The sequence below is a fragment of the Melanaphis sacchari genome, unplaced genomic scaffold (assembly GCF_002803265.2).
Source record: "Melanaphis sacchari strain LSU unplaced genomic scaffold, SCAv2.0 Contig242_pilon_pilon, whole genome shotgun sequence".
In the NCBI taxonomy this organism is placed as follows: domain Eukaryota; kingdom Metazoa; phylum Arthropoda; class Insecta; order Hemiptera; family Aphididae; genus Melanaphis; species Melanaphis sacchari.
In genome coordinates, this window is record NW_020271117.1 from 106864 (window position 1) to 128436 (window position 21573).

At 29.6% G+C, this 21573-nt stretch overlaps 4 protein-coding genes across 4 annotated transcripts in view; 2 read left to right on the plus strand and 2 right to left on the minus strand.

Annotated features, from left to right (window-relative positions):
- Positions 1 to 6709: 6709 nt before the first annotated feature.
- Positions 6710 to 7081, plus strand: LOC112594847. Its single transcript, XM_025339859.1, has one exon. It carries the CDS (start codon positions 6710 to 6712, stop codon positions 7079 to 7081), a length of 372 nt encoding a protein of 123 aa, XP_025195644.1.
- Positions 7082 to 10853: 3772 nt separating this feature from the next.
- LOC112594848 (zinc finger BED domain-containing protein 1-like) lies at positions 10854 to 11291 on the minus strand. The gene has a single exon (XM_025339860.1). The coding sequence runs from the start codon at positions 11289 to 11291 to the stop codon at positions 10854 to 10856; it is 438 nt and encodes a 145-aa protein (XP_025195645.1).
- Positions 11292 to 12522: 1231 nt separating this feature from the next.
- LOC112594862 lies at positions 12523 to 13560 on the minus strand. The gene is made up of 2 exons (XM_025339873.1): positions 13119 to 13560; positions 12523 to 13031 (listed from the first exon to the last, which is right to left on the minus strand). Exons 1-2 carry the CDS (start codon positions 13558 to 13560, stop codon positions 12523 to 12525), a joined length of 951 nt encoding a protein of 316 aa, XP_025195658.1.
- Positions 13561 to 20667: 7107 nt separating this feature from the next.
- LOC112594863 (zinc finger MYM-type protein 1-like) overlaps positions 20668 to 21573 on the plus strand; it is a 12150-nt gene continuing 11244 nt past the window's right edge. The window contains 1 exon segment of the mRNA XM_025339874.1: positions 20668 to 20685. Coding sequence (XP_025195659.1) covers positions 20668 to 20685 — 18 coding nt within the window.

The window sequence follows — 21573 nt, forward strand, 5'->3', positions numbered from 1 at the left end:
ATGTTGTACTTCGGTTCAGTTGCATTGCTAATATAATTATAGCATATAACGTTTGGTTATGACTTATGATGTAGAGATTTATATATGCGTTAATTTATAATAAAATTACTTTATCGAATAAATTTAATTTAAATTAACTAATATATGGTATAAAGTACTTAAGTATGTTAATTTGTACTGTATATTTCAAGTAAGAAAGATAAAAATATATATCTTAATCAGCTAACTATTGTCCAGAATTATAATAGGCTTATTTTGCTAAAGTCTAACTTTTGTTTAGTTCTATAGAAAATAATTTAAATTTAGAGGTTGTTTCTTTGTCTGGACCGTTTCAATAAAACATCAAAAATAAATATTGAAGAAATAATCCATTTTGTATTTACCATTTTTGATCTGAAAACCTTGTCTAACACATTTCAAATTCAGCAAAGCTTCATCTGTTTTTAATGGAAGTACTTCATTTATATAACTAAGAAAATCATCTTCAAACAAACCATTTGTTAATTCTAATTGGTAAGTTACTGTTATTACAGTGCTTATGTTTAAATCAATTCTTCAAGTTTTCATTTTTCAATCAAGGTTTTATATCATATTTCATATTTAAAACATTACGATTTAGTTTATGAAGAATATCTAAATAAAAACACATATAAATAAATAAAAGATTGTAATCATTATCAAGGCTCGGAACTTTAGGCATTTGCATATTTGTTTAGGAAGTGCATATTGAACTCTGGTTCGATACAAATTTGATCCATACTACGTATATTTCAAATATAAAATTTTTGTTGCTAATTTTGCATATTTCGTCATTTTTGTATGAATTAGCATATTTTAGTTTTAGAACATTTTTTGCATATTTCATAGATTTAACGAAACAATTTTTACAAATCTATAGTTACCTAAACAAAAATATTAGTTATTTTACATATAAATCATCAAACATACGTCAACGGCTATTTTTGTATTGCTCCCAATGTATTGATATAATATCTAGTGACTAGTACCTACCTGAGAAATAAGAACTCGTAATAGTGATTGCCGAGTGCCGACCGCCGCGGGCCGGCCCCCGTATTTATTTTATCCAAATTTACCACGGTATTCATATATGTTGTACTATTATAAATTGTATAATCTAGGTTATTTGTAAACAATTGTGTTTAACCACTATGTCGTTATCAGTATTTATATTTTATACACAATATTATTTGTTCATTGTAAATAATACGGTCTACGTGTGTCGGCTTGCGAGTGACTTCAGTAGTTACTAGTTCAGTACAGTGCATTAGTCAGTTGTCAGTATTTCGCCTGTCGCGTGTCGTAGTGATCATATTTTTATTTAATATTTCTGATTTAACGATGCCGAAAGATAGAACATTATCTCGACGCCTTAAAACTTTAAGTTCCGAGTTCGGCGATGACGTGTTCTCTATTGATAATGTAGTTCTATTTTGCAAACTTTGAAGTTAAAGTGGATCCCGAAAGACGATCTAGTATTATACAGCACATCAAACAGAAAACATCGTCGTGCTATAGACGTCAAATAAATCAGAAAACAAAACAGCCACAACATTACCATTTAACGTCGAAAAATCGACTTTCAATATGGATTTAGTAGAGCTTTATAATAGCTAATATTCGCTGAACAAATTACAAAATACAGAGTTCGTAAATTCTACAATTATACACAAGATGTACCACTGAATCGACAATTAGAAAGTTCTATCTTGATGATTATTACGAAATGATGGCAAATATAAGACAACGTGTGTTTTTAAAAAAAATTTGGATATCGATCGATGAAACGATACCGACGCCGAGGAGACAAATTGCAAAATGCCATAATAGAGCTCTAGAAGATAGAGCAGGTGATATATTTTATTAAATACCGACGCATTAGAAAACAAACACTCAACTATATGTAAATTTTTGATAAATCTCTCAGTATTTTGTGGCTGACGGAATCAAACACGACGATGTGTTATTATTTCTATCGGATGCAGCGCCCTATATGGTTAGTGTGGAAAATCACTTAATGCATTATACTCAAAAATGGTGCATGTGACGTGCGCTGCGCATGGTCTCATGGACTGCTGAAGAGTGCGTGGACAATTTAGATGATCAAAAATCATATCGAATGTCAAAAATTTTAAAAGCCATCGCGTGTTCAGATATTCAAAACACATGCCCCATATCCCCTACCACCAGAGCCAGTAATCACACGCTGGGGCACGTGAATGCATCTGCTTTTGTACTGCGAATATTACAAACAAATTTGGAAATTGTGGAAATGTTGACTCAGAAGACGCTTCAAGTATAAAAATAGCAAAAATTTGGTAAAACATGTGTCAAAAGTAATCTGGTATACATAAAATCAAATTTTAAGTACTTTCAGATTCAATTTAAAATTACAAAAATATGCCTCTAGCTGAATCTTTGGATATTCTGGAAAAGTTCAAGTTCAGTTACAATGGCTCAGGGAAATGATGGGCAAAAGTATAGAAATTTGAAACTGTTTTAAACAAAACAGCGGACTTAAAATACTAAACAGATATCAAAATAATTGGCGGAGAAGTGACAACATGGATGCTCTACCTGAAGATCTTACCACAAATGATTTAAGTTTTACAAGTTTGCTCAATTACATCAGTTGATGTGGAGATCTTTCTCGATTTATAAGAATCTCTTGACCGACAACCGAAGATCATTTAAACTCGAGAACAGAAGGAAACACCTCTTACTTCAGTGCAACACAGTAAATAACCCATCTAATTGTTTAAATATTTGATTCTATTTTTAGTAGAAATCAAGAAGATTAAAGTTTGTTGAAGGTATACAATATATACATACAGGAAGACAGCAATACATAGCAGTGTGCTGCAAAAGTTTTTAAATTATTTTTATTTAATAAATTGCATGTTTTTACTACATATTTTCCAAATTATTACTGCATATTTACCGCATATTATGATGTTTTAACGCATATGTAAATTAATGATGAAAACTAATTTTAAAGATAACACTATATACTATAATTTTTTGGTACTTTCTCACATAATAAAGACCAAAGTCTTTTAGTCCAAGGATAGTAGTTATCGAGTAAGTGTAAGTTACCATGTTCAAAAGTAACAGGGATATTTGATATTTTAAGTTGATCGTTAACTGAGTCATAATGCATACCATAAGATTTATCATAACGTCGTGATTTAGGATTTAAAATAAAAAAATTATCAAACGATGAATTCAATAAGTTTTTGTTATCATCATCACTAGCATTTAAAACATCTTCATCTTTATTAGAAATAATCGGAATATTTTTTTCTGACAATGTATTCAATGGTTCGAGTAAAGGTTTAAATGTATCACGAAAATAGTTATCAGAATCTATAACACCACGTCTAATATCCATTAGAAATAATAATTTAATATAACTGTTTCCTCCGACTTAAAACAATATTATGTAGATGTCAACTAAATTACAACTATATTTATATAATTATTTTATTTTTTAATGAAAGAATGAAAACCACATCTATATCTAACTTTATTGATTTCACGTGTTTTATCGATAACCATAAATCCGTAATCATTATGATTCCAGCATAAATGAGAAATTTTCCGAAATTCTGAGAAATCCATATCTGCCGATGAATGATCATTAAATATATGACATAAATTTGTGTCATCCTGTTTTAGTATTATTAAAGAGTTTGAGTTATCTCTCACCAATTGTTTTGGAATTTTAGAATATGTTTGTGCTAAATAAAATACAGAGCTAGCACCTGAATGTCTATCCATACTGAAATAATCTCTTATAATCGATTGCGGGCCACATGATACATCATCGAATATAATGATAGAATTTTTTTTAGTTAGATTTGGTTTTATAACTTTGTCAGCGTCTGTGAATATAAAAAAATTAGCACCCTTTATATCATCTATTATTTTTTTTAATAAAATATATTTTTCCTGATTAGAAGTTTTAGAGTATAAATAAATATTCTCAAATCTTAATCCGTTTTCATGTGTGATTAAGTTATACATTATATTTGTTTTACCCGAACCACTAGGACCAACTATAATAGCACGTATAGTGTCGGGTAATAACGGACCGTGTTTTGACAATTTTTTTATTACTTGAGTATCAACATTTAAAATATAGTCTTCCGTTTGAAGCTCACATTCCTGGTTATCAGTTTTGTGGTCCTGGTACGAAATTAGAAAAGCGAATAGATCGTGGTGATAAAGGAATAAACCCATTAGTTAACGCTTGTCGCGATCACGACTTAGTGTACGCGAAAAGTAAAAATTTAGATGAAAGGCATAAAGCTGATAAAGTGTTAGAAAATCGTTCTTGGGAAAGATTTAAAGCTAAAGACACTCCTCGAAAAGAGAAAATTGTTGCCTACTTGGTAACAAATGCGACGAAGGCTAAACAAAAAATGGGGATGGGTTATAAAAGTAGACAAAAACAAGCCAGAAAAAAAAATAGTTCATTAGCAGCGAAAAAAAAAAGCAAGGTTAAGAAAAATTATAGTGGTAAAAGACAGATTTTGATACCGGGTTAGACAGGAGGTGCGATTCCCTTAGTACCTATTTTTGCAGGATTATCAGCACTTGGTAGTTTACTGTCTGGAAGTGCTAGTGTGTATAATGCAATACAAAATTCAAAAAGAAAAAAAGGTAGTGGATTATATCTGAAGAATAATAGGTTAAGAAAAAAAAAACTGATGAATACGCTGCCTAATAGACCACTTTCATCTCAAGATATTATAAAATATGTTGGAGAGTTTAATATTAGTCATTTCCGTGGAATCTTTTCACGTGACGACTTACCTAAAAAACCGCTTAAAATTGAATGTGGAATATTAAACTTGGATATATCTTCAGGCGATGGAAGTCATTGGGTAGCGTTTTATAAAAATAAGGATAAAGTTACATACTTTGACAGCTTTGGTGATTTACCTCTACCAATTGAATTACAAAAATATTTTAAAGGAAACAAAATCATATATAACTATTCAAATTATCATAATTATAATTCATTTAACTGTGGACATTTATGTCTTAAATTTTTACAATGTATGAATCAATCACTCTAAGTTTAACCGGGAATGATACTACATTGACTACAAATTATTTTCCGTCTTTAAACGTTAATGAAGACTCAGAAATAGCTTTATTATGTTTACAAACGTTCAATTCATTTCCAAACATAATTTCAACAAATAATAGGATAGACATAGAGTTTTTTGATTATTATTTTTCATTCAATTTCCCAAGAGGATATTATAACATTACAGATATTAACAATACAATTAAACAACCGATTTTAGACTTCAATAATGAATATCAAATTGATTTAACATTTGATGTAAGTCTTGATCCTATCGATTTTAGATCGTTTATAAAATGTAACGGAACACTAAACTTTACGGATCCAAACAGTATAGGCTCTGTATTAGGGTTTAGAAACCGAAAATATTATGGATCTTATTATAATATTTATCATTCGGAAAAAGCTGTGAATTTAAACACAATTAACTGTATAAAAGTGATGTGTAATATTGCTCAAGGATCATTCAGTAATCACGTTCAAACTCATTCAATTTACGAGTTCTTACCGAGAGGAGAAATAGAAACAAAGGTAAATGAATCACCACCAAACCTTATATATTATAAGTTGAACAAAACAAATATTGATTCAATAACTATTCAATTAGTTGATCGGGATAATATACCAATTTATGATTTCTGTGAAACATTGACTATAGTTCTCCATATTAAACGTTGTGGATCTTGATATTCATTTTTTTTAGATGAATGAATCGATTACTCTAAGCTTAACTGGGAATGATACTACATTGACTACAACTTTTTTTCCACCTCTAAACGTGTATGAGGACTCTGAAATAGCTTTATTATGTTTACAAACGTTTAATTTATTTCCAAATATTAATTCGGAAAATAATAAATTTGCAATTCAAGTATTAGATAAGAATCGAAATGGATTGGAAATTTGTTTTATTACGCTAAAAAAAGGTTGTTATAATATTAAAGATATTAACCAGCAAGTTGTAGAGCAAGTAATAGACTTTAATAAAGAAAATGGAACATTTATATCTTTCGAAATTTCAATTGATCCTAACGATTTTAGATCTCTCATAAAATGTAATGGGTTAATTAAGTTTAATAAGGTTTATGGAATAGCACCTTTATTAGGGTTTGAAAAACGGGACTATTATCCAGATTTTTAAATTCTGCGTTCGGAAAAAGCTGTGAATTTAAACACAATTAACTGTATAAAAGTGATGTGTAATATTGCTCAAGGATCATTCAGTAATCACGTTCAAACTCATTCAATTTACGAGTTTTTCCCTAGTGGGAAAACTGGAACAAAAGTGGTTCAATCACCACCAAACCTTATTTATTATAAATTGAACAAAACAAATATTGATTCAATAACTATTCAATTAGTTGATCAAGATTTAAATCAAATCGATAATTTTTGTGAGACATTAACAATTGTACTACATATTAAACGTTACGGATCTTGACTTGGGATTAAAATTTAATATAAGCCCATTACTTCAGGTTAGACTAGCTAATCATTCGACTAAAGTGTTACCGTCAACATCAAGTAAAGTTAAAAAATTGACAGTGAAAAATAAAAACATTTTAAAGACGTTAGGCTATAAATTGAAACAGAATGCCTGAAAGCGATATTTTGGATATAAGTTCGAGGTTTGAAACAGATTCTAAAATTACGAAAATTGAATATCATTCATATACACCTTATACGACTTCATTTAACAATAATGATGAAATACGAATATCAATCCAGCAAACAGATGTTTATCCGTATTTGCATGAGAGTTTTATTTTTTTAGAAGGTAAAATATCAGAAGCTAGTGAAGTAAAAATTGCTAATAACGGTTTTTCATATCTCTTTGAACAAATACGACTTGAAATCAATGGAATAGAAGTAGATAGTACTCGAGTACTAGGTATAATCAGCTCGTTGAAAGGTTATCTATCATGTACACCAGATAACTATAACTGTTATGGAAATGCAGGTTGAATTTTTAAAAATAATACAAACCCCGCAAACGCAAATGGTGAATTTAGTGCTTGCATTCCACTGAAATATTGGTTAGGTTTGTTCGAAGACTTTAAAAAAATATAAGTTAATTCTAGATTAGAACTAATATTAACTCGAAGTCATAGTGATCTGAATGTTTTAATAAAAGTTGAACATGAAGATGGAAGAAATACTAATTCTGTAAAAGTCGTTTTGAATAAAATAATTTGGAAGGTACCACATATCACTGTTGATGATAAAGAAAGATTGAAATTATTAAAACTTATAGAAAAAGAAAAAAGTTTGTTTATCCCGTTCAGGTCTTTTGAAACTTTCGAATACCCTGAACTTGGAACCACTAAAAAAGTTGTATGGAACTTGAAAACTGCTTTAAAATTAGAAAAACCTCAATTTATTATAATCGGATTGCAGAAGGGACGTAAAAATGTATTAACAAAAGATTGTAGTGTATTTTGATCATTGTAATTTAACAAACGTTAAAGTTTTTTTAAACTCGATTGCTTATCCGTATGATAATTTAAATTTAGATTTTGCAAAAAATAATTTCACCTTATAATATGATATGTATACATCGTTCAAGAATCGTACTATGAAAAAAGTATTCGGAACCCGATATTAAGTCCTTCTACTTTTCTATCAAATGCACCAATTATAGTTGTTGATACTTCAAAACAAAATGATTCGGTTACGGCTTCATCAGTAGATGTTCAATTGGAAATCGAAGCGTCAGAATCTGTTACAGGTGTAACTGCTTATTGTTTATTAATTCATAATCGCATTGTAGAATATGTACCTTTTACTAGAGAAGTAAGAAAACTTGTGTAATAATGTTTTGAGATTTTAAAAAAAAATACTAAATAAATTAACATATATGTATTAATAAATATATATATTTTTGTTTTTATTTTAACCAGATCGCATTCTATATAATGTTTTTTAGAATTATTATAATTTGTATTACATGGAATTAAATTTTTTTGAAAAAACATGAATATGTTTTAAAATAATATCTGTTTTTTGTATTACACGGAGACGAAAATGAGCTCAAGTGAGATATTCCCCCTTAAACTTTAAAAATCTCCCTGCCCAAAAGTGCTGTGAACATACAAATACATACTACTGTAGTTTCTCCACTTCACGTAATTACACAATATGGATAATATTTCGTGAAATGGATACCTAAACTATCGTCAACGGAACTTGTTCCGTCATTTGGATGTCCATATAGCAAAACTTAAAAAAAATTTTATTATTATATATTATATATTTTAATCCTAAAAGTTTAATTAAATTATTAGTTTTCAGTAAATGTTTTACAAATATTATAATATTATAATACTTTAATACAAACTATTATTTATTTAGACATGCTTGTGAGTTATGACAACGAGAATTACATTTTAAATTACCTTTAAAACAAGTTCATTTTTTATTTTGACATTTGCCTTTACAATAACAACTAAAAAAACCTTGACCTCCAGTTAAAGAAGAGACAATTTCTCTTAATGACATTTCTTTTGTCTTATTCACTTGCTCGATGTCAATGAAGTTTGATGTGGCTGATTGTATATTTCCAGAACCATGCCAACCTTTTAGTACACCATGTTCAGTTCCTATACGGTTAAGGTCATTTTTCTGATCGATCACTACGCCTGTTTAGCCACGAGGCTCCTACAAATCTGTGGTTGGCCTTGATGACTACACCACCGAAAGATGAACTGGGAATAAACTTGGAGAATTGCTTAAAGAGAGGTGACCATACAAAACACAAACATCTGAGCCGTATTTAAAGTATGGATTACACAAATATAATATTAAAACGTACAAATTAACGTATCACCAACGACGAAGTATTAACAGTTTATACAATGATTGATAATAGAATAACAGATATCACAATCACTTTCGTCGTGGTGATAATAATAATAATAATAATAATAATAAGAAGAAGAAATAATCTTCTTATAATCATAGACCTTATACTCATAGACGGAGCTTGCTAGTAGTTCCCGCAGTGAGAATAGGGTGCGCTGCACATGTTGTTGAACACTTCTGCGCATGCTCAATCAACAAACCAGGTTGTGTAGCCTACAACTAATATGTACAAAAGTACATATTAAGGTATATAAATATATAATATTTAAAAGAATATATAAAAATATAAAATATACAGAAAAATTTATAAATTAAAAAAAATATGCAAAGTAGGAAATATGTATAAATATGTTGCAAAAAACTCAAATTTCAAATTCAGACACCACAAAACAAATTATATGGTAAGTGTTAATAACAATGTTTTTGATCTCAAGGAATGGCATCACTGTTGGCAAGCTAGAAATGACCGCACCACCCACCCGCATCCCACCTGGATGCTCCGTCTATGAGTATAAGGTCTATGCTTATAATATAAAACGAAGAATAGTTGCTACACGGGCCGATAGGTTTAGTGTCCCGACCAATCGAAAAATTACAATTTTTTTCTTCCAGTCCTTATCCGATATCTCCGCCGTCGTTGTTATCGTCATCTCCCGCCGTCGTCGTTATCGTCATCTCCCGCCGTCGTCGTTATCGTTATCTCCCGCCGTCGTCGTTATCGGTTGAGTTATTGCTTATTACTCATTATTATTGTTTTTATATACCGTTCTTTACGCTTTTCGCCCGGTTTTCCGACCTTTCGAGACCTCTTTCCGTCGCGTTCTCGACGCTATAGCCCAGAATGGGTCTTTTTCGTCCGGTCCGCGCGTCTCCAAATTTCGTTCGCGGCCGTCGCCGTCGCGTCCGAAAAAAGCGTACTCGCGGCGCGTTCTCCGGTCGGTCGTCGTATCGTCACTAGTGTTTTTTTTTTTACGATACGATAAGTCGTTTATCCGTATCGATTACGCGTCCTTTTGTTTTCGGTGTCTCCACCCTCGGACGCCTCCGCGACCTCATCGTCTCGATAGCGTACGAAATACGATTATATGTGTATATCTCAATATATAAAAATCTCGTGTCACAATGTTTGTCCTCAATGGACTCCTAAACCACTTAACCGATTTTGATGAAATTTTTTACACCGCGTGTAATTTGGTCCAACTTAAAAGATAGGATAGTTTTTATTTCAAATTTTTTAATACATTAAATATTTTAATTAACTTTTTAATAAATTTGTATGATTGCATGGTGTATTTCGGGTTTTTCCGTGGCCGACCGCGATAATTGTATCTATTTGTAACCTGACCTTTTTTCTTTTGTATGTGTTTTATCGTCGGTGGCGTGTAGATATGAATTGTTCCGAGAATTATCTCCATAATATATAGGATGGTTTTTATCTCAATATTATTTTTTGCATTGCAATTGTTGTAATGAAGAAAGTTATAGAATTTTCGAGAAATATTCAAAGTAGAGCTCTTATTACCCGTGTACACGGATTACACGTGTACACGTGAAATTAAAAATTTCGTGATGAAAACCGTGTAATCCGTAGTTCACGTAATTCACGTGAATTTCGAGTATTTAAAAATCCTACACGTGAATTTCGTGTATTTATAAATCCTACACGTGAAATACACGTTTATATAAAAGAAATTTATAATTGCAGAAATAATGAAGACTAAATAATATAATTAATAACGTAATTTATTAAACGTTTAATATAAATTATCAACCTTATTCACAGGTGGATATAACCAATAATAATAATAATAATAATAATAATAATAATAATACTTAAACTAAACATAACAAGAACTATAGTCTATAATTCTAATTTCTAGAAATATAATTTTCTGTTTTGGTATAAGAATACCAACATATCCACATTTTCAGGAAGAAGGCAACTTATTTTTGGATTCACAATGTTACCTGCCGTTGAGAAGCACCTCTCTGAACTTGCCGATGTTGATGGGATTGCTAAATATTTTTTGGCAATAGTTGCTATTGCTGGATATTTTTCTTCTCGTGTTCTCCACCACTCTAAGGGATTTAAGTCAAATCGAAGTTGAGGTTCTGAAAGATATCCCGTTAACTGTGTAGATGCATCATTTGTACTATTAGTATGGTCTTTGTAAATAAATGCTAACACATTACTCATTTTCAAATCGCTTTCTTCTGTATCATTAAGATTTGTAGTAGTTGGGGCAACTGATTCAATGAGCTGCAAGACATGTGATCGGATTATCTCTCTAGCTCTTACGGGTTCATGATCCATATCTTTATATCTTGGATCTAGAAAAGAAGCGACGTGTCTTGCAGTAACAATTTCATTCCATGTCAATTCAAAACGCGTGGTCAGTTGATATGAAATTTTGTTTTTAAATCGTTCCGTTATATTGTCATCATCGATACTATGTTCATAATGGGAAGTTACAATTTTGTGAATTAAAGGTCGTACCATTGAAACAGAAGATTCTAATTCTCCACAAAATAAAGTAGTGAGAGCTTGCAATGGTTTCAGAAGTACCAATAATTTTTCAATAATTAACCATTCAGACTCTGTAATTTCTAATTTTTAGGCAATATTAGATGCTGTTATATTACGATCTGCGAGAACATTTGTGATAGGTGCTCTATTAATATACAGTCTTTCTAGCATTAAAAAACTAGAGTTCCATCTCGTTTTACAATATTGTAAAAGAGTTAATTTTGGTAAATTAAGTTGTTGCTGTGTTTTCTCCAAACTCTTCATTGATATTGATGAATGTTTAAAATGGCACACAATTTTGCTTGATTTTGTTAAAACACTTTGAATTTCATCGTCCAAAAGAGTTTTATTAACAGCCAACTGCAAAGAATGTGCTGCACACGTTAATCCAGATTTTTCCATGTTATCGTTTAATTCTAACTGTGATACAGCGTTGATGACATTTGCTGCATTATCTGTTACAATTGAACTAATTTTTTATTCGATTTCCCACTCTATAAGTGATTTTTTTAAATGGTGTGCTAAATTTACGGCTGTATGTCGCTCACTAACTTCATGAGTTGTCAATGTATATGATTTTGGTTTCCAATGTTGATCATAGGCGTGCGCAGACTTTCATTGCAGATGCAGCATATAAAATTAAGCAGCCCATTTTTTAACAATCGGCCAAATAAATGTTAAATAGTCAAAATTATTGATCATATTATACACAGGCAGTGTTATTGTTACCTAAGTGGCAATAATAATATAATTATATATTTTTTTACAACAATTTACAAATGTAACACACTGCCTTACATTTGTTCACTGCTTTTGAAAACACCAAGTTACAATTACTATCAGACTTTATTAGTTATATTACCTATATAAAATCATAAAATACTTAGTCAATTTATTTTTTATTAATTAAATAAAATACATTGCACATTAAAATAGGTAGTGATAAATGATATATTTAATTATGATGATAATAATAATTATAATAGTAATAATAGTAATAATTCCCAATTTTTTTTTATTATAAAACAAGTCTTCTATCATTTGGTACCATTAATTTAAACTGGTCAATTACTTCATCAATATTAACGTTAGCAGTCATTTTTTGTTCAACAAACAGAAACAATAATGAATTTAACCTATCCTGAGACATTGTGCTTCTTAATTTATTTTTTATGATGCTTAATTTTGAAAAAGTTCTTTCACATGAACAGCTGGTCACAGGTATTACAACAAATATCCTTAATACTTGTAGAAACTGTTTAAAAATATCTGCTCTTCCTTTTATTGACAACCAATCAAGCCATTCATGTATAGTACTCACTGAATTTCCTATAGGTCTAGGCGTATCTTTCATATTTTTCAAAATTGTAATCTCTGCTTCTAAATTTTCTGCAACTACATGAAAAAACCTTTGGAATAAATTTGAAGACTCAATATTAAACTCTAAGTTGATTAATTTAGCTACTGCACAAATAATATCAACAGTTTCTTGTTGAAACCTTTCATTCATAGAATTCACCAAAATATCTAATGTTGAAAAATATACTTCTATTTTAATATACTCATTTTGTGTTTTATATGTATGCTGTGATAATGGTGTATTGTCCAATTTACATGAAACTTTTCTATTCTTAATTTTTGGTATAATAATATTATTTTCTTCGCACATTGTAACAGCTTTTTTAAAGACCTTATGAAATTCTTCATCTTGAGGAGAGTTTCTCATAGAACTCAAAGAGGATTTTAATGATTTTACAATAGACATGGCTGTTAAAAGATCCAAGTTTTCAGTTTGTAAGACGGCGCTTACTTTTAAAATCATTTCTAGTATAGGTTGCATCATAGTTAAACAAAAAATAAATTCAAAAGTTTTCATTTGATGTAAAATACCTTTGCCTTTAGCTCTTATTTCTGAAATTAAACATTTTTCAGTTATTTCTTCCAACGCTTCCAACAAAACATTGTAATTACTAGGGAACGGACTTTGATGCAAAATACATTTTTTAGTGGGTAGAATAGGGCAATGCTTTCTAAGTGTAAAATTCGATTCATACATCAGATAATTTAAAATTGAAACTTTTATTTTGCATTTTTTTTGCATTTTTTAAACTTTTTAAGTTTTTAAAGCATTTTTTGACATTTTTAGAGCATTTTTCCATTTTTAAGTCATTTTTCATATATATTAAATATTTGTTGCTTGGAATTATAAAATTTTAGTTATTTTTACGAAGATCGGCTGATTGTATCTATCTATACGACTATACGTAATTCCCATCAAATAATAATTTCGATAACGTTACGATATGCGATATAAAACTAATTGGTGTCCGATTATTAGTAGGTAGGTACTCGTAGAGTCGTTAGTCGTTGTCGTGTCCGATTATTAGTAGGTAGGTACTCGTAGAGTCGTTAGTCGTTAGTCGTGTTTGCTATCGTAGTTCGAATAAGTGTGAAATATGCCGAAAATTAAGCCGTCCGACCGTTGTCGTTTGCGTGCGTATGTACAAGAATTCGGTGAAAATATATTTTCCACCGATGGAAAAATTTTATTTTGCAAGGTTTGCGAGGTTAAAGTTGCAGCAGAAAAAAAATTTACTATTACTCAACATATCAGCCGAGATAAACATTTACGTGCATTGAATAGAAAGAAAGAAAAAGAAGACAACGAAAAAACTCAAATGTTTTTGAATACGACGACAAATAGTTCATTTAATTCAGAACTATGTTCTATGATGTTATCAGCCAATATACCTATTTCTAAATTGAAACATCCTGAGTTTCGCAATTTTCTGTTTAAACACACAGGCCAAACCATTCCAGATGAATCCACAATAAGAAAATATTATGTGAGTAATTGTTACAACGACACAATTAATAATATAAGGGCTTATTTAAAAGATAAAAAATTGTGGATAAGTATTGACGAAACTACTGACGTAGAAGGCCGATTTGTTGCCAACGTAGTTATTGGTACTTTGGAACTTGGGTGCCCCGGAAAAACTTTTTTATTTAATATGGAATTATTAGAAAAAACAAACAATAGTACAATTGTGAAATTGTTTGACAAAACCATGCGTTTATTATATCCAGAGGGAGTTAAACACGATAATATTCTATTATTTGTCAGTGACGCAGCGCCTTATATGGTCAAAGCCGGGAAAAATATTAAAGCTCTCTATTCGAAAATGGAACATGTCACATGTTTGGCACATGGCCTACATAGGGTTGCGGAAGAAGTGCGAAGACATTTTCCAAAAGTAGATGCTTTAATATCAAATGTTAAAAAAATATTTGTAAAATGTTCATCTCGAGTACTAAAATTTACAGAAAAAGCGCCAGAAGTTCCTATGCCACCTCAACCAATATTAACTAGGTGGGGTACATGGTTAGTGGCAGCTATATATTATTGTGAACATTACCAATTAATTAAATCCGTTGTAATGGAATTCGATAAAGGCGACGCTGTTGCAATTGAAAATGCACAAACATTATTCACCGATAATAGTTTGGAATTTGATCTAGCATTTATAAAGGCTAACTATGGTAACTTACCGAAATATATAACAACTTTAGAAACATCTGGATTATTGTTGGCTGATGCAGTCTGTATTATTGAAAAATTAAGGAACGAAATCGGAATAGATAAAAGTAAAATAGGGAAAACCATATATCAAAAATTTGAAAATGAAGATTTTTATTTGAAAATATTAAACACCATGTTATTGTTCAGTGTAACAAAGATTATAAATTAGGTAAGAAATAAATAAAAATACATTTAAACTCTATAATTAATAATTATTAATTAACGTAAAACATTTTTCAGGCTAAAAAAGAAAGAAGACGAAAAAGTTTTTTTTATTGTGTACCTATATTTAAATATTTTTTTATAAGATAAATTTTTTATAATGACGATTTTTTTAGAAGTTTTAAATTTTAATAATATTATACATACACAAAACTGTTCAAAATTTGGTTTTTATTGAATTTAATAACATTTTTAATGTTTTTTAGTGCATTTTTTCTGTGCATTTTTTGATATTAAAGCATTTTTTTAAGGCATACGGTCGTATTTTTTAAGGACATTTTTCTTATTTTTTAAGACATTAAAGTCCGTTCCCTAGTAATTACTTTTAATTGCTTTCACTGCTTCTGAACGACAGGCCCATCTAGTTTGTGAAGATGATTTTAATGTATGCAATTTACTGCCATTTTCTTTGGCTATTCTTTCAAAAATTGCATGTCTTATTGGGCTTCCTTCAATATATGAATATATAAATTGAACAGTTCCCAAAAAGTCGAAAACCATTTTATTTTGTTGACGATTCTTAGTACTAGCACCAACTGCGTCCATAAGTGTTAAGTTCAAACAATGTGCATAGCAATGGACGTATAAAATGTTTTCATTTTTCATTTTACATTGAGCTTGAACTCCAGCAACATTACCAGCCATGGTTGACGCTCCGTCAAAACAAACAGCAATTACTGAATTCCAGTTTAAATTAAATTGTTCAATAACATTTTCTAAAGATTTGAAAATTGATTCTGCAGTTACTGACATCATTCGTTTCAAATCAACAAAAGTTTCAATTGGTCGATTAAGAGCAGTGCTAAAATAACGTATGACAATAGATAGTTGTTCATGGTGACCTACGTCACTAGTCTCATCAGTAATAATGGCAATTGGTACTTGTTGTATATTATGTTTCAGCTCTTGTAATAGTACACTGTGAATTGAATAAATTATATCATTTTGAATTCTGTTACTTGTATATGATGCATTTTTAGGACCATTTTCAAAATGATTTTGTAGCACCATATCATATCTGGACAACAACTCGACAAATTCTTTGAAAAGTCCTTTTTGAAAACTATGAGAAGACTCATCATGACCTCGAAATGGTTTACCACATTTGGCAAGGCACACAGTTACTTCTACAAGGCGCCACATGATTTTTCTATTATTCAAACGCTCATTTTCTAGTTTACTTATTTGCTGTGTGACACTTTCATTAATAACTTCATCTATAGACTTGGCAGAAAGAAAATTGTTTAATGCTGTTACACTATTTAAATGAGCTAAGGATGTTTGATGAGTTTGTAAACATTGAATTCCTCTATACCAGCCTTTAAATCCTTTCACTGTAAATGCTGTATCTATTTGACCTTTATTTTTTTCATTTCCAGCAAAACATCTGCATGCGAAACAATAAGCTGTATCAGTGACTGTACTATATTCAAGCCAACTAAATTTATCATACCAAGATTTTTGAAAAGATCTTTGACTGTTACTTTGTAATGTTCTAGGATATAGTTTTAATACAGGGCGACAGGGTCCACGGTTAATAATTTCCTTAAATTCTAAGCGATTGGAAGGCAATTTATTGGAAGGGTCGTTAACTTTAGAACTTAGAATTCCATGAGCTTTCAAATAGTTTTCATCAATATTTGAATCAGGCTCACTTAATTGAACTTGACTAACCTCTGTACACACTTTCATATTGTTTTCCTGTTCAACGCAATCCTACAAATTAAATATAATTTTACATTTAATAAAAAATTATAAATTGAATCATTATACAGAAAAACAAAAACATACTTTAGAAGCAGGACAGTCAACATCTACATTTTCTATCACACTTTTAGTTAATACAATTTGTGACTCGCTAAATTCTGGTAAGATATGACTACTAATAGCTGTACTGGTATCATTTTGAAATGCATTATTCTAAAATAACATAATTTTTAATTATTATAAATTTAATAAAAAAAAATTCATATTTAAACAACATTATTAATTTAGTATTGATATCTATATCAATATCATAATAATAATAAAAACAAAAAAAAGTTGATTTATATGACATTAAATATCAAGTATAAAACACAATTTAAAAATATATTAGTTCTAAAGGAAAATATTTTGTATTATAATCTCAAGAGATAGTTTTTTTTTATATGCCCAACACCAATTTACAAAAAATAAAAATTTAAATATCTTAATTCCTAACTAAACCATTTTACTTGCGATTATTTATTATACTAGGTAAATTTTAGAAATATTTATTTTGTAATTTATATGTTTTTGAAACAACATAAATATAATTTATATAAATATTTAAAATAAATAAAAATAAAAATAATTAAATAATATAGGTACTATTAACTTACTATAGGATCAGGATTGTCAACATCTTCATTTTGCAATTCATTTACAATAACATCTTGATTTATAAGAATATCAATATTTTTTTTTAATCCATCTGCTGATTTTTGAAATAAATTTTTAATATTATAGCAGGATTGAGCAGCATTTTGAAGTTTAATTTTTTTTAATTCACAAACTTTAACAGCTCCGCCTTTTTGTTTTTTTGTTGTTTTATTTATCGAACTCATTTACTCATGTTTGAAGTTTAAATTTAAGAAATATGGTCACTATTAAAATATATGAATACAACACACGAATACGCAGTTTCGCGGAGAAAACAATCACGGTCGTCTGAATAATAACAACTTAAGATTCATAAATCATAATTCAAATAATATCACGCCACACTGAATATAATATAGTTAATAACTTTACTAAGTCTGCAACAACCAACAAGAGACTACAATAAAAATTGTATAATGATACTTTATTATCGGTCATCATATAGAAATTCGATATTCTGATTATTGCGGTTATTCAGTCGATTACTGAGTTATTTTTAGAACGTACCTAAGGTTTTCCAGTAGGAACGGCCGCCGCGCCAGCTAGCTAGTAGAGCTAATCTGCTAACCACTACCACCTCCCGGCCAACGACAATAACCAAAACATTGAACATATACATAGTATTATAATTTAAAATATAAATTTTATTTTTATATTTTGTTTAATAACCTAATAGTAACTGATAGCTTTGTCTACACTCAATGTTAAAAATAATTATTTAATGTTTCACATCAATTTTCTTTACTTTTTAATATTATTATAATTTATATTAAATTATTAAATAATGAATTGCCCCGACCGGCCCATAAACTAATCAATCGGCCCAAAAAATGTGGCAGATGCAGCATATGAACCTTCTGCTGCACCCGTGCGCACGCCTATGATGTTGATCGATAGTATGACAGATAATTGTCATATATGACTCTTGAGATATTGAAGTCCAGCAATCTGTTGTACATGACACACTTGTTACTTCATTTAATTCATTTTTGATTAATTGTTTTATGTCACTTGTTAATAATTTTAAACGATTTTTTACACTTTCTGCAGAGCAGGGTTTATAATTAGGATCAACAACGTTCATGAAGTATTTAAAACCCGGACTTGAACAAAATGAAAGAGGCATCTGGTTCATAGCTATCATTTTTGAAAGTGCTTTATGAATTTCTTCAGTTCTTTCAGGGCGAAGCAATTTATCTGACGTGGTATTTTGTTTATTAAGTTTATGGCGCTTTCGCCTAATTCGAGAATTTGAAATAAAATTGATATTTGACGTTGAATCAGAATTAATATTTGAAGAACTAGTACTTGGTTGGTCAAAATCATTTAATGAGGTTGTAGACTGGCTATTCAAATTTTCTGTTATAGGTTGTAAGTCATTTATAGTCTCAAGCATCTCATTTTCTGAGTCAGATATGTGTCTGTTAAATAGATACAAAGTTTAATACAAAGTTTCTAATAAGTTGTTCTTAAAGCCATCATATTAATTAGTATTTACACTATTATTTTAGTTTATACCTATTAGATATAGGTATTGAATATCTTACAATTATTAAATATTTGATTATAATTGTTATTTTAGATTCTGAGCGGAGCGATGAATGTATTGATTTTACAATGATGTGTTTTTTTAGTTTTTTAGTTTTTTTTTTTTTGTATTTAACGACAACATTTGGAGCAGTAATAATGTTTCGATTTTCAAAAGTAGTACCGTTTCTGAAAGGAAAGTGAATCTAGTTGGTACTTTGGGTGGTCAAAAGTGAAAAATTTCCAATACTTTTCAAAAGCGGTGGGAAAAACCTTAAAAAAGTAACGGAAAAATGGGAATTTTTACGCAAAAGCGATTTTCGACAAAAACGAAAATTTAATTTTACTGTAACTCAAAAATTAATTACTATGTAAACACTTGAAATTTTCACCAAATGTTTATATTAACGTTGTCTATAGTCTATACAGGGTTACATTTTAAAAGTGTTTTGACTTTTTTTGAACTGATGCCGGACATTTTAAGTTTTTAAATTTTATAAGTTTTTTTTTTAAATATCAATAACATTTTATTTGTTGCGTAAAAAATCTTGAAAATGTAATAGAAGGCTCCTAATGTATTGTTTCAACTGCAGATGAAAAATATTAAAAATCCTTAGTCGCTATTTTTTTTTATAAGCATTTAAAGTTCAAATATTGACAAAATACGTAAAAATCGCGAAAATTTGCAAATTATTATTAGTTAGAAATTCATAAAAAATTTTCTTTTTAAATCTAAGATTTTAAAATGTAAAACAAGATTCTTCATCAGTTTTTCTACCTTCATCAAAAAAAAAAATGTCTACAAAAAAGTCAAGTTATACTTTAACGATCGTTTGAATTTCATAATTTTACAATATTGGATATTCACTCGATTTCTCATGTCCTTATTTTGTTGGAATTCAAAAACAAATCGTGAAAATGTTCAGTTTAGTTTGATTAGATTTTTTTCTACAATTATTGTAAGCAAAACTATGGACTACCTTGTATTACATTTTAAATTCTTAGCTACACAATTTTTTTTTACGACAATATCGATTATAAATCGGAAATCGAAAATCAGTGAATCACAGTACTAGATTTGGTTAGGTATAATAATAATGTAAATTTACCTCCTTTTTTCTTTTACTCCATTACTCATGGAATGAATCGCCACCAGATGTCGCCCAATGGATCCTGTTGTACCTCCATTGCAAACAAACTCATTATTTTCATTCTCATCACACAAAAGACAGTATGCAATATTTCCTTTCTTTTTTGCATATTGCCAAACCCAACTTGATTTTTTATTGCCCATTACAAGAAGTTATTTTTTTGTCTCAATTTTCAATCAAGTTAAAAAATATATGAGACTCCGATTACGGTTGAATAGGATATAATAGTATAATACTGAATAAGAAATAGAAATAGAAAATGTAGAGCACATGCGACATGCATAAACGTTATGCGGTACAATGAGAGATAACTTATAAAATGTAGGGTTTTGGTACGTTTATAAATAAATGAGTACCTACTAACAGTATTATGTACTGGCTATCGAAAAAGATGGGATTATACGTAATATCTATCTAATCTAACTATAGTCATTATTGTTAAAACCGATAAAAACTTTAAAAATCAGACGAATCACGGATCACGTGAATATAAATCACGGAATTCCCGTATTTTGTAAATTCACGTGAATGTCATCACGGAATTCACGTGTCACGTGAAATACGTGTTTATTCGAAATATATATCCGTGAATCCGTGTCACGGATACACGGGTGCAAAAAAACACGTGTTCCATTAAGACCTCTAGTTCAAAGGTGTAAAATGCGAAGTTCGGTACGACGTATTCATCAATTAATATAAAGCGCAACAATCTGACCGAGTCAGTCATTATCGAGTTAATCGCGTCGTCGTTAATCTCTTCGTGTTAGCGAAAGACAGGTTAACCAGGAATGTTGTACACAAAGTAGTACTTAGATAATTTTTTGTTTTAATAATTTAATTTATTTTTGTATGTTTTTAATGCATATAGTATATTTTGTAAGTAGGTCACTGATTACAAACAATAATTTAATATAAGATGAATAAAATGTAAATTCAGAAAATATATATGTTGGTTTGTACTTAATTTCAACATTTAGATACTTTACCTATTACTTTTAAATTTTCTCATACATAATAACACTAATACATGGCCTACGAAAATGCCAAAAAACCAACTAATACGCGGGCAACGCCGTGTCGGGACAGCTAGTATATTATATATACAGTGTGTAATCGGTTGTTGGAAACACTCTATAACTTAACAAATATTTAATATATTTGAATTCTGTTTGTTTGTGGTGCT

What these genes read in the sequence shown, in the direction of transcription:
- LOC112594847 (XM_025339859.1), top strand. Translation starts at nt 6,710, where the DNA reads ATGCCTGAAAGCGATATTTTGGATATAAGTTCGAGGTTTGAAACAGAT.
- LOC112594848 (XM_025339860.1), bottom strand. Translation starts at nt 11,291, where the DNA reads ATGGATCATGAACCCGTAAGAGCTAGAGAGATAATCCGATCACATGTC.
- LOC112594862 (XM_025339873.1), bottom strand. Translation starts at nt 13,560, where the DNA reads ATGTATGAATCGAATTTTACACTTAGAAAGCATTGCCCTATTCTACCC. An exon ending in TAAGAATAGAAAAGTTTCAT is followed by an intron (nt 13,032 to 13,118) that starts GTAAATTGGACA and finishes TTTCAACATTAG; the next exon opens with ATATTTTGGTGAATTCTATG.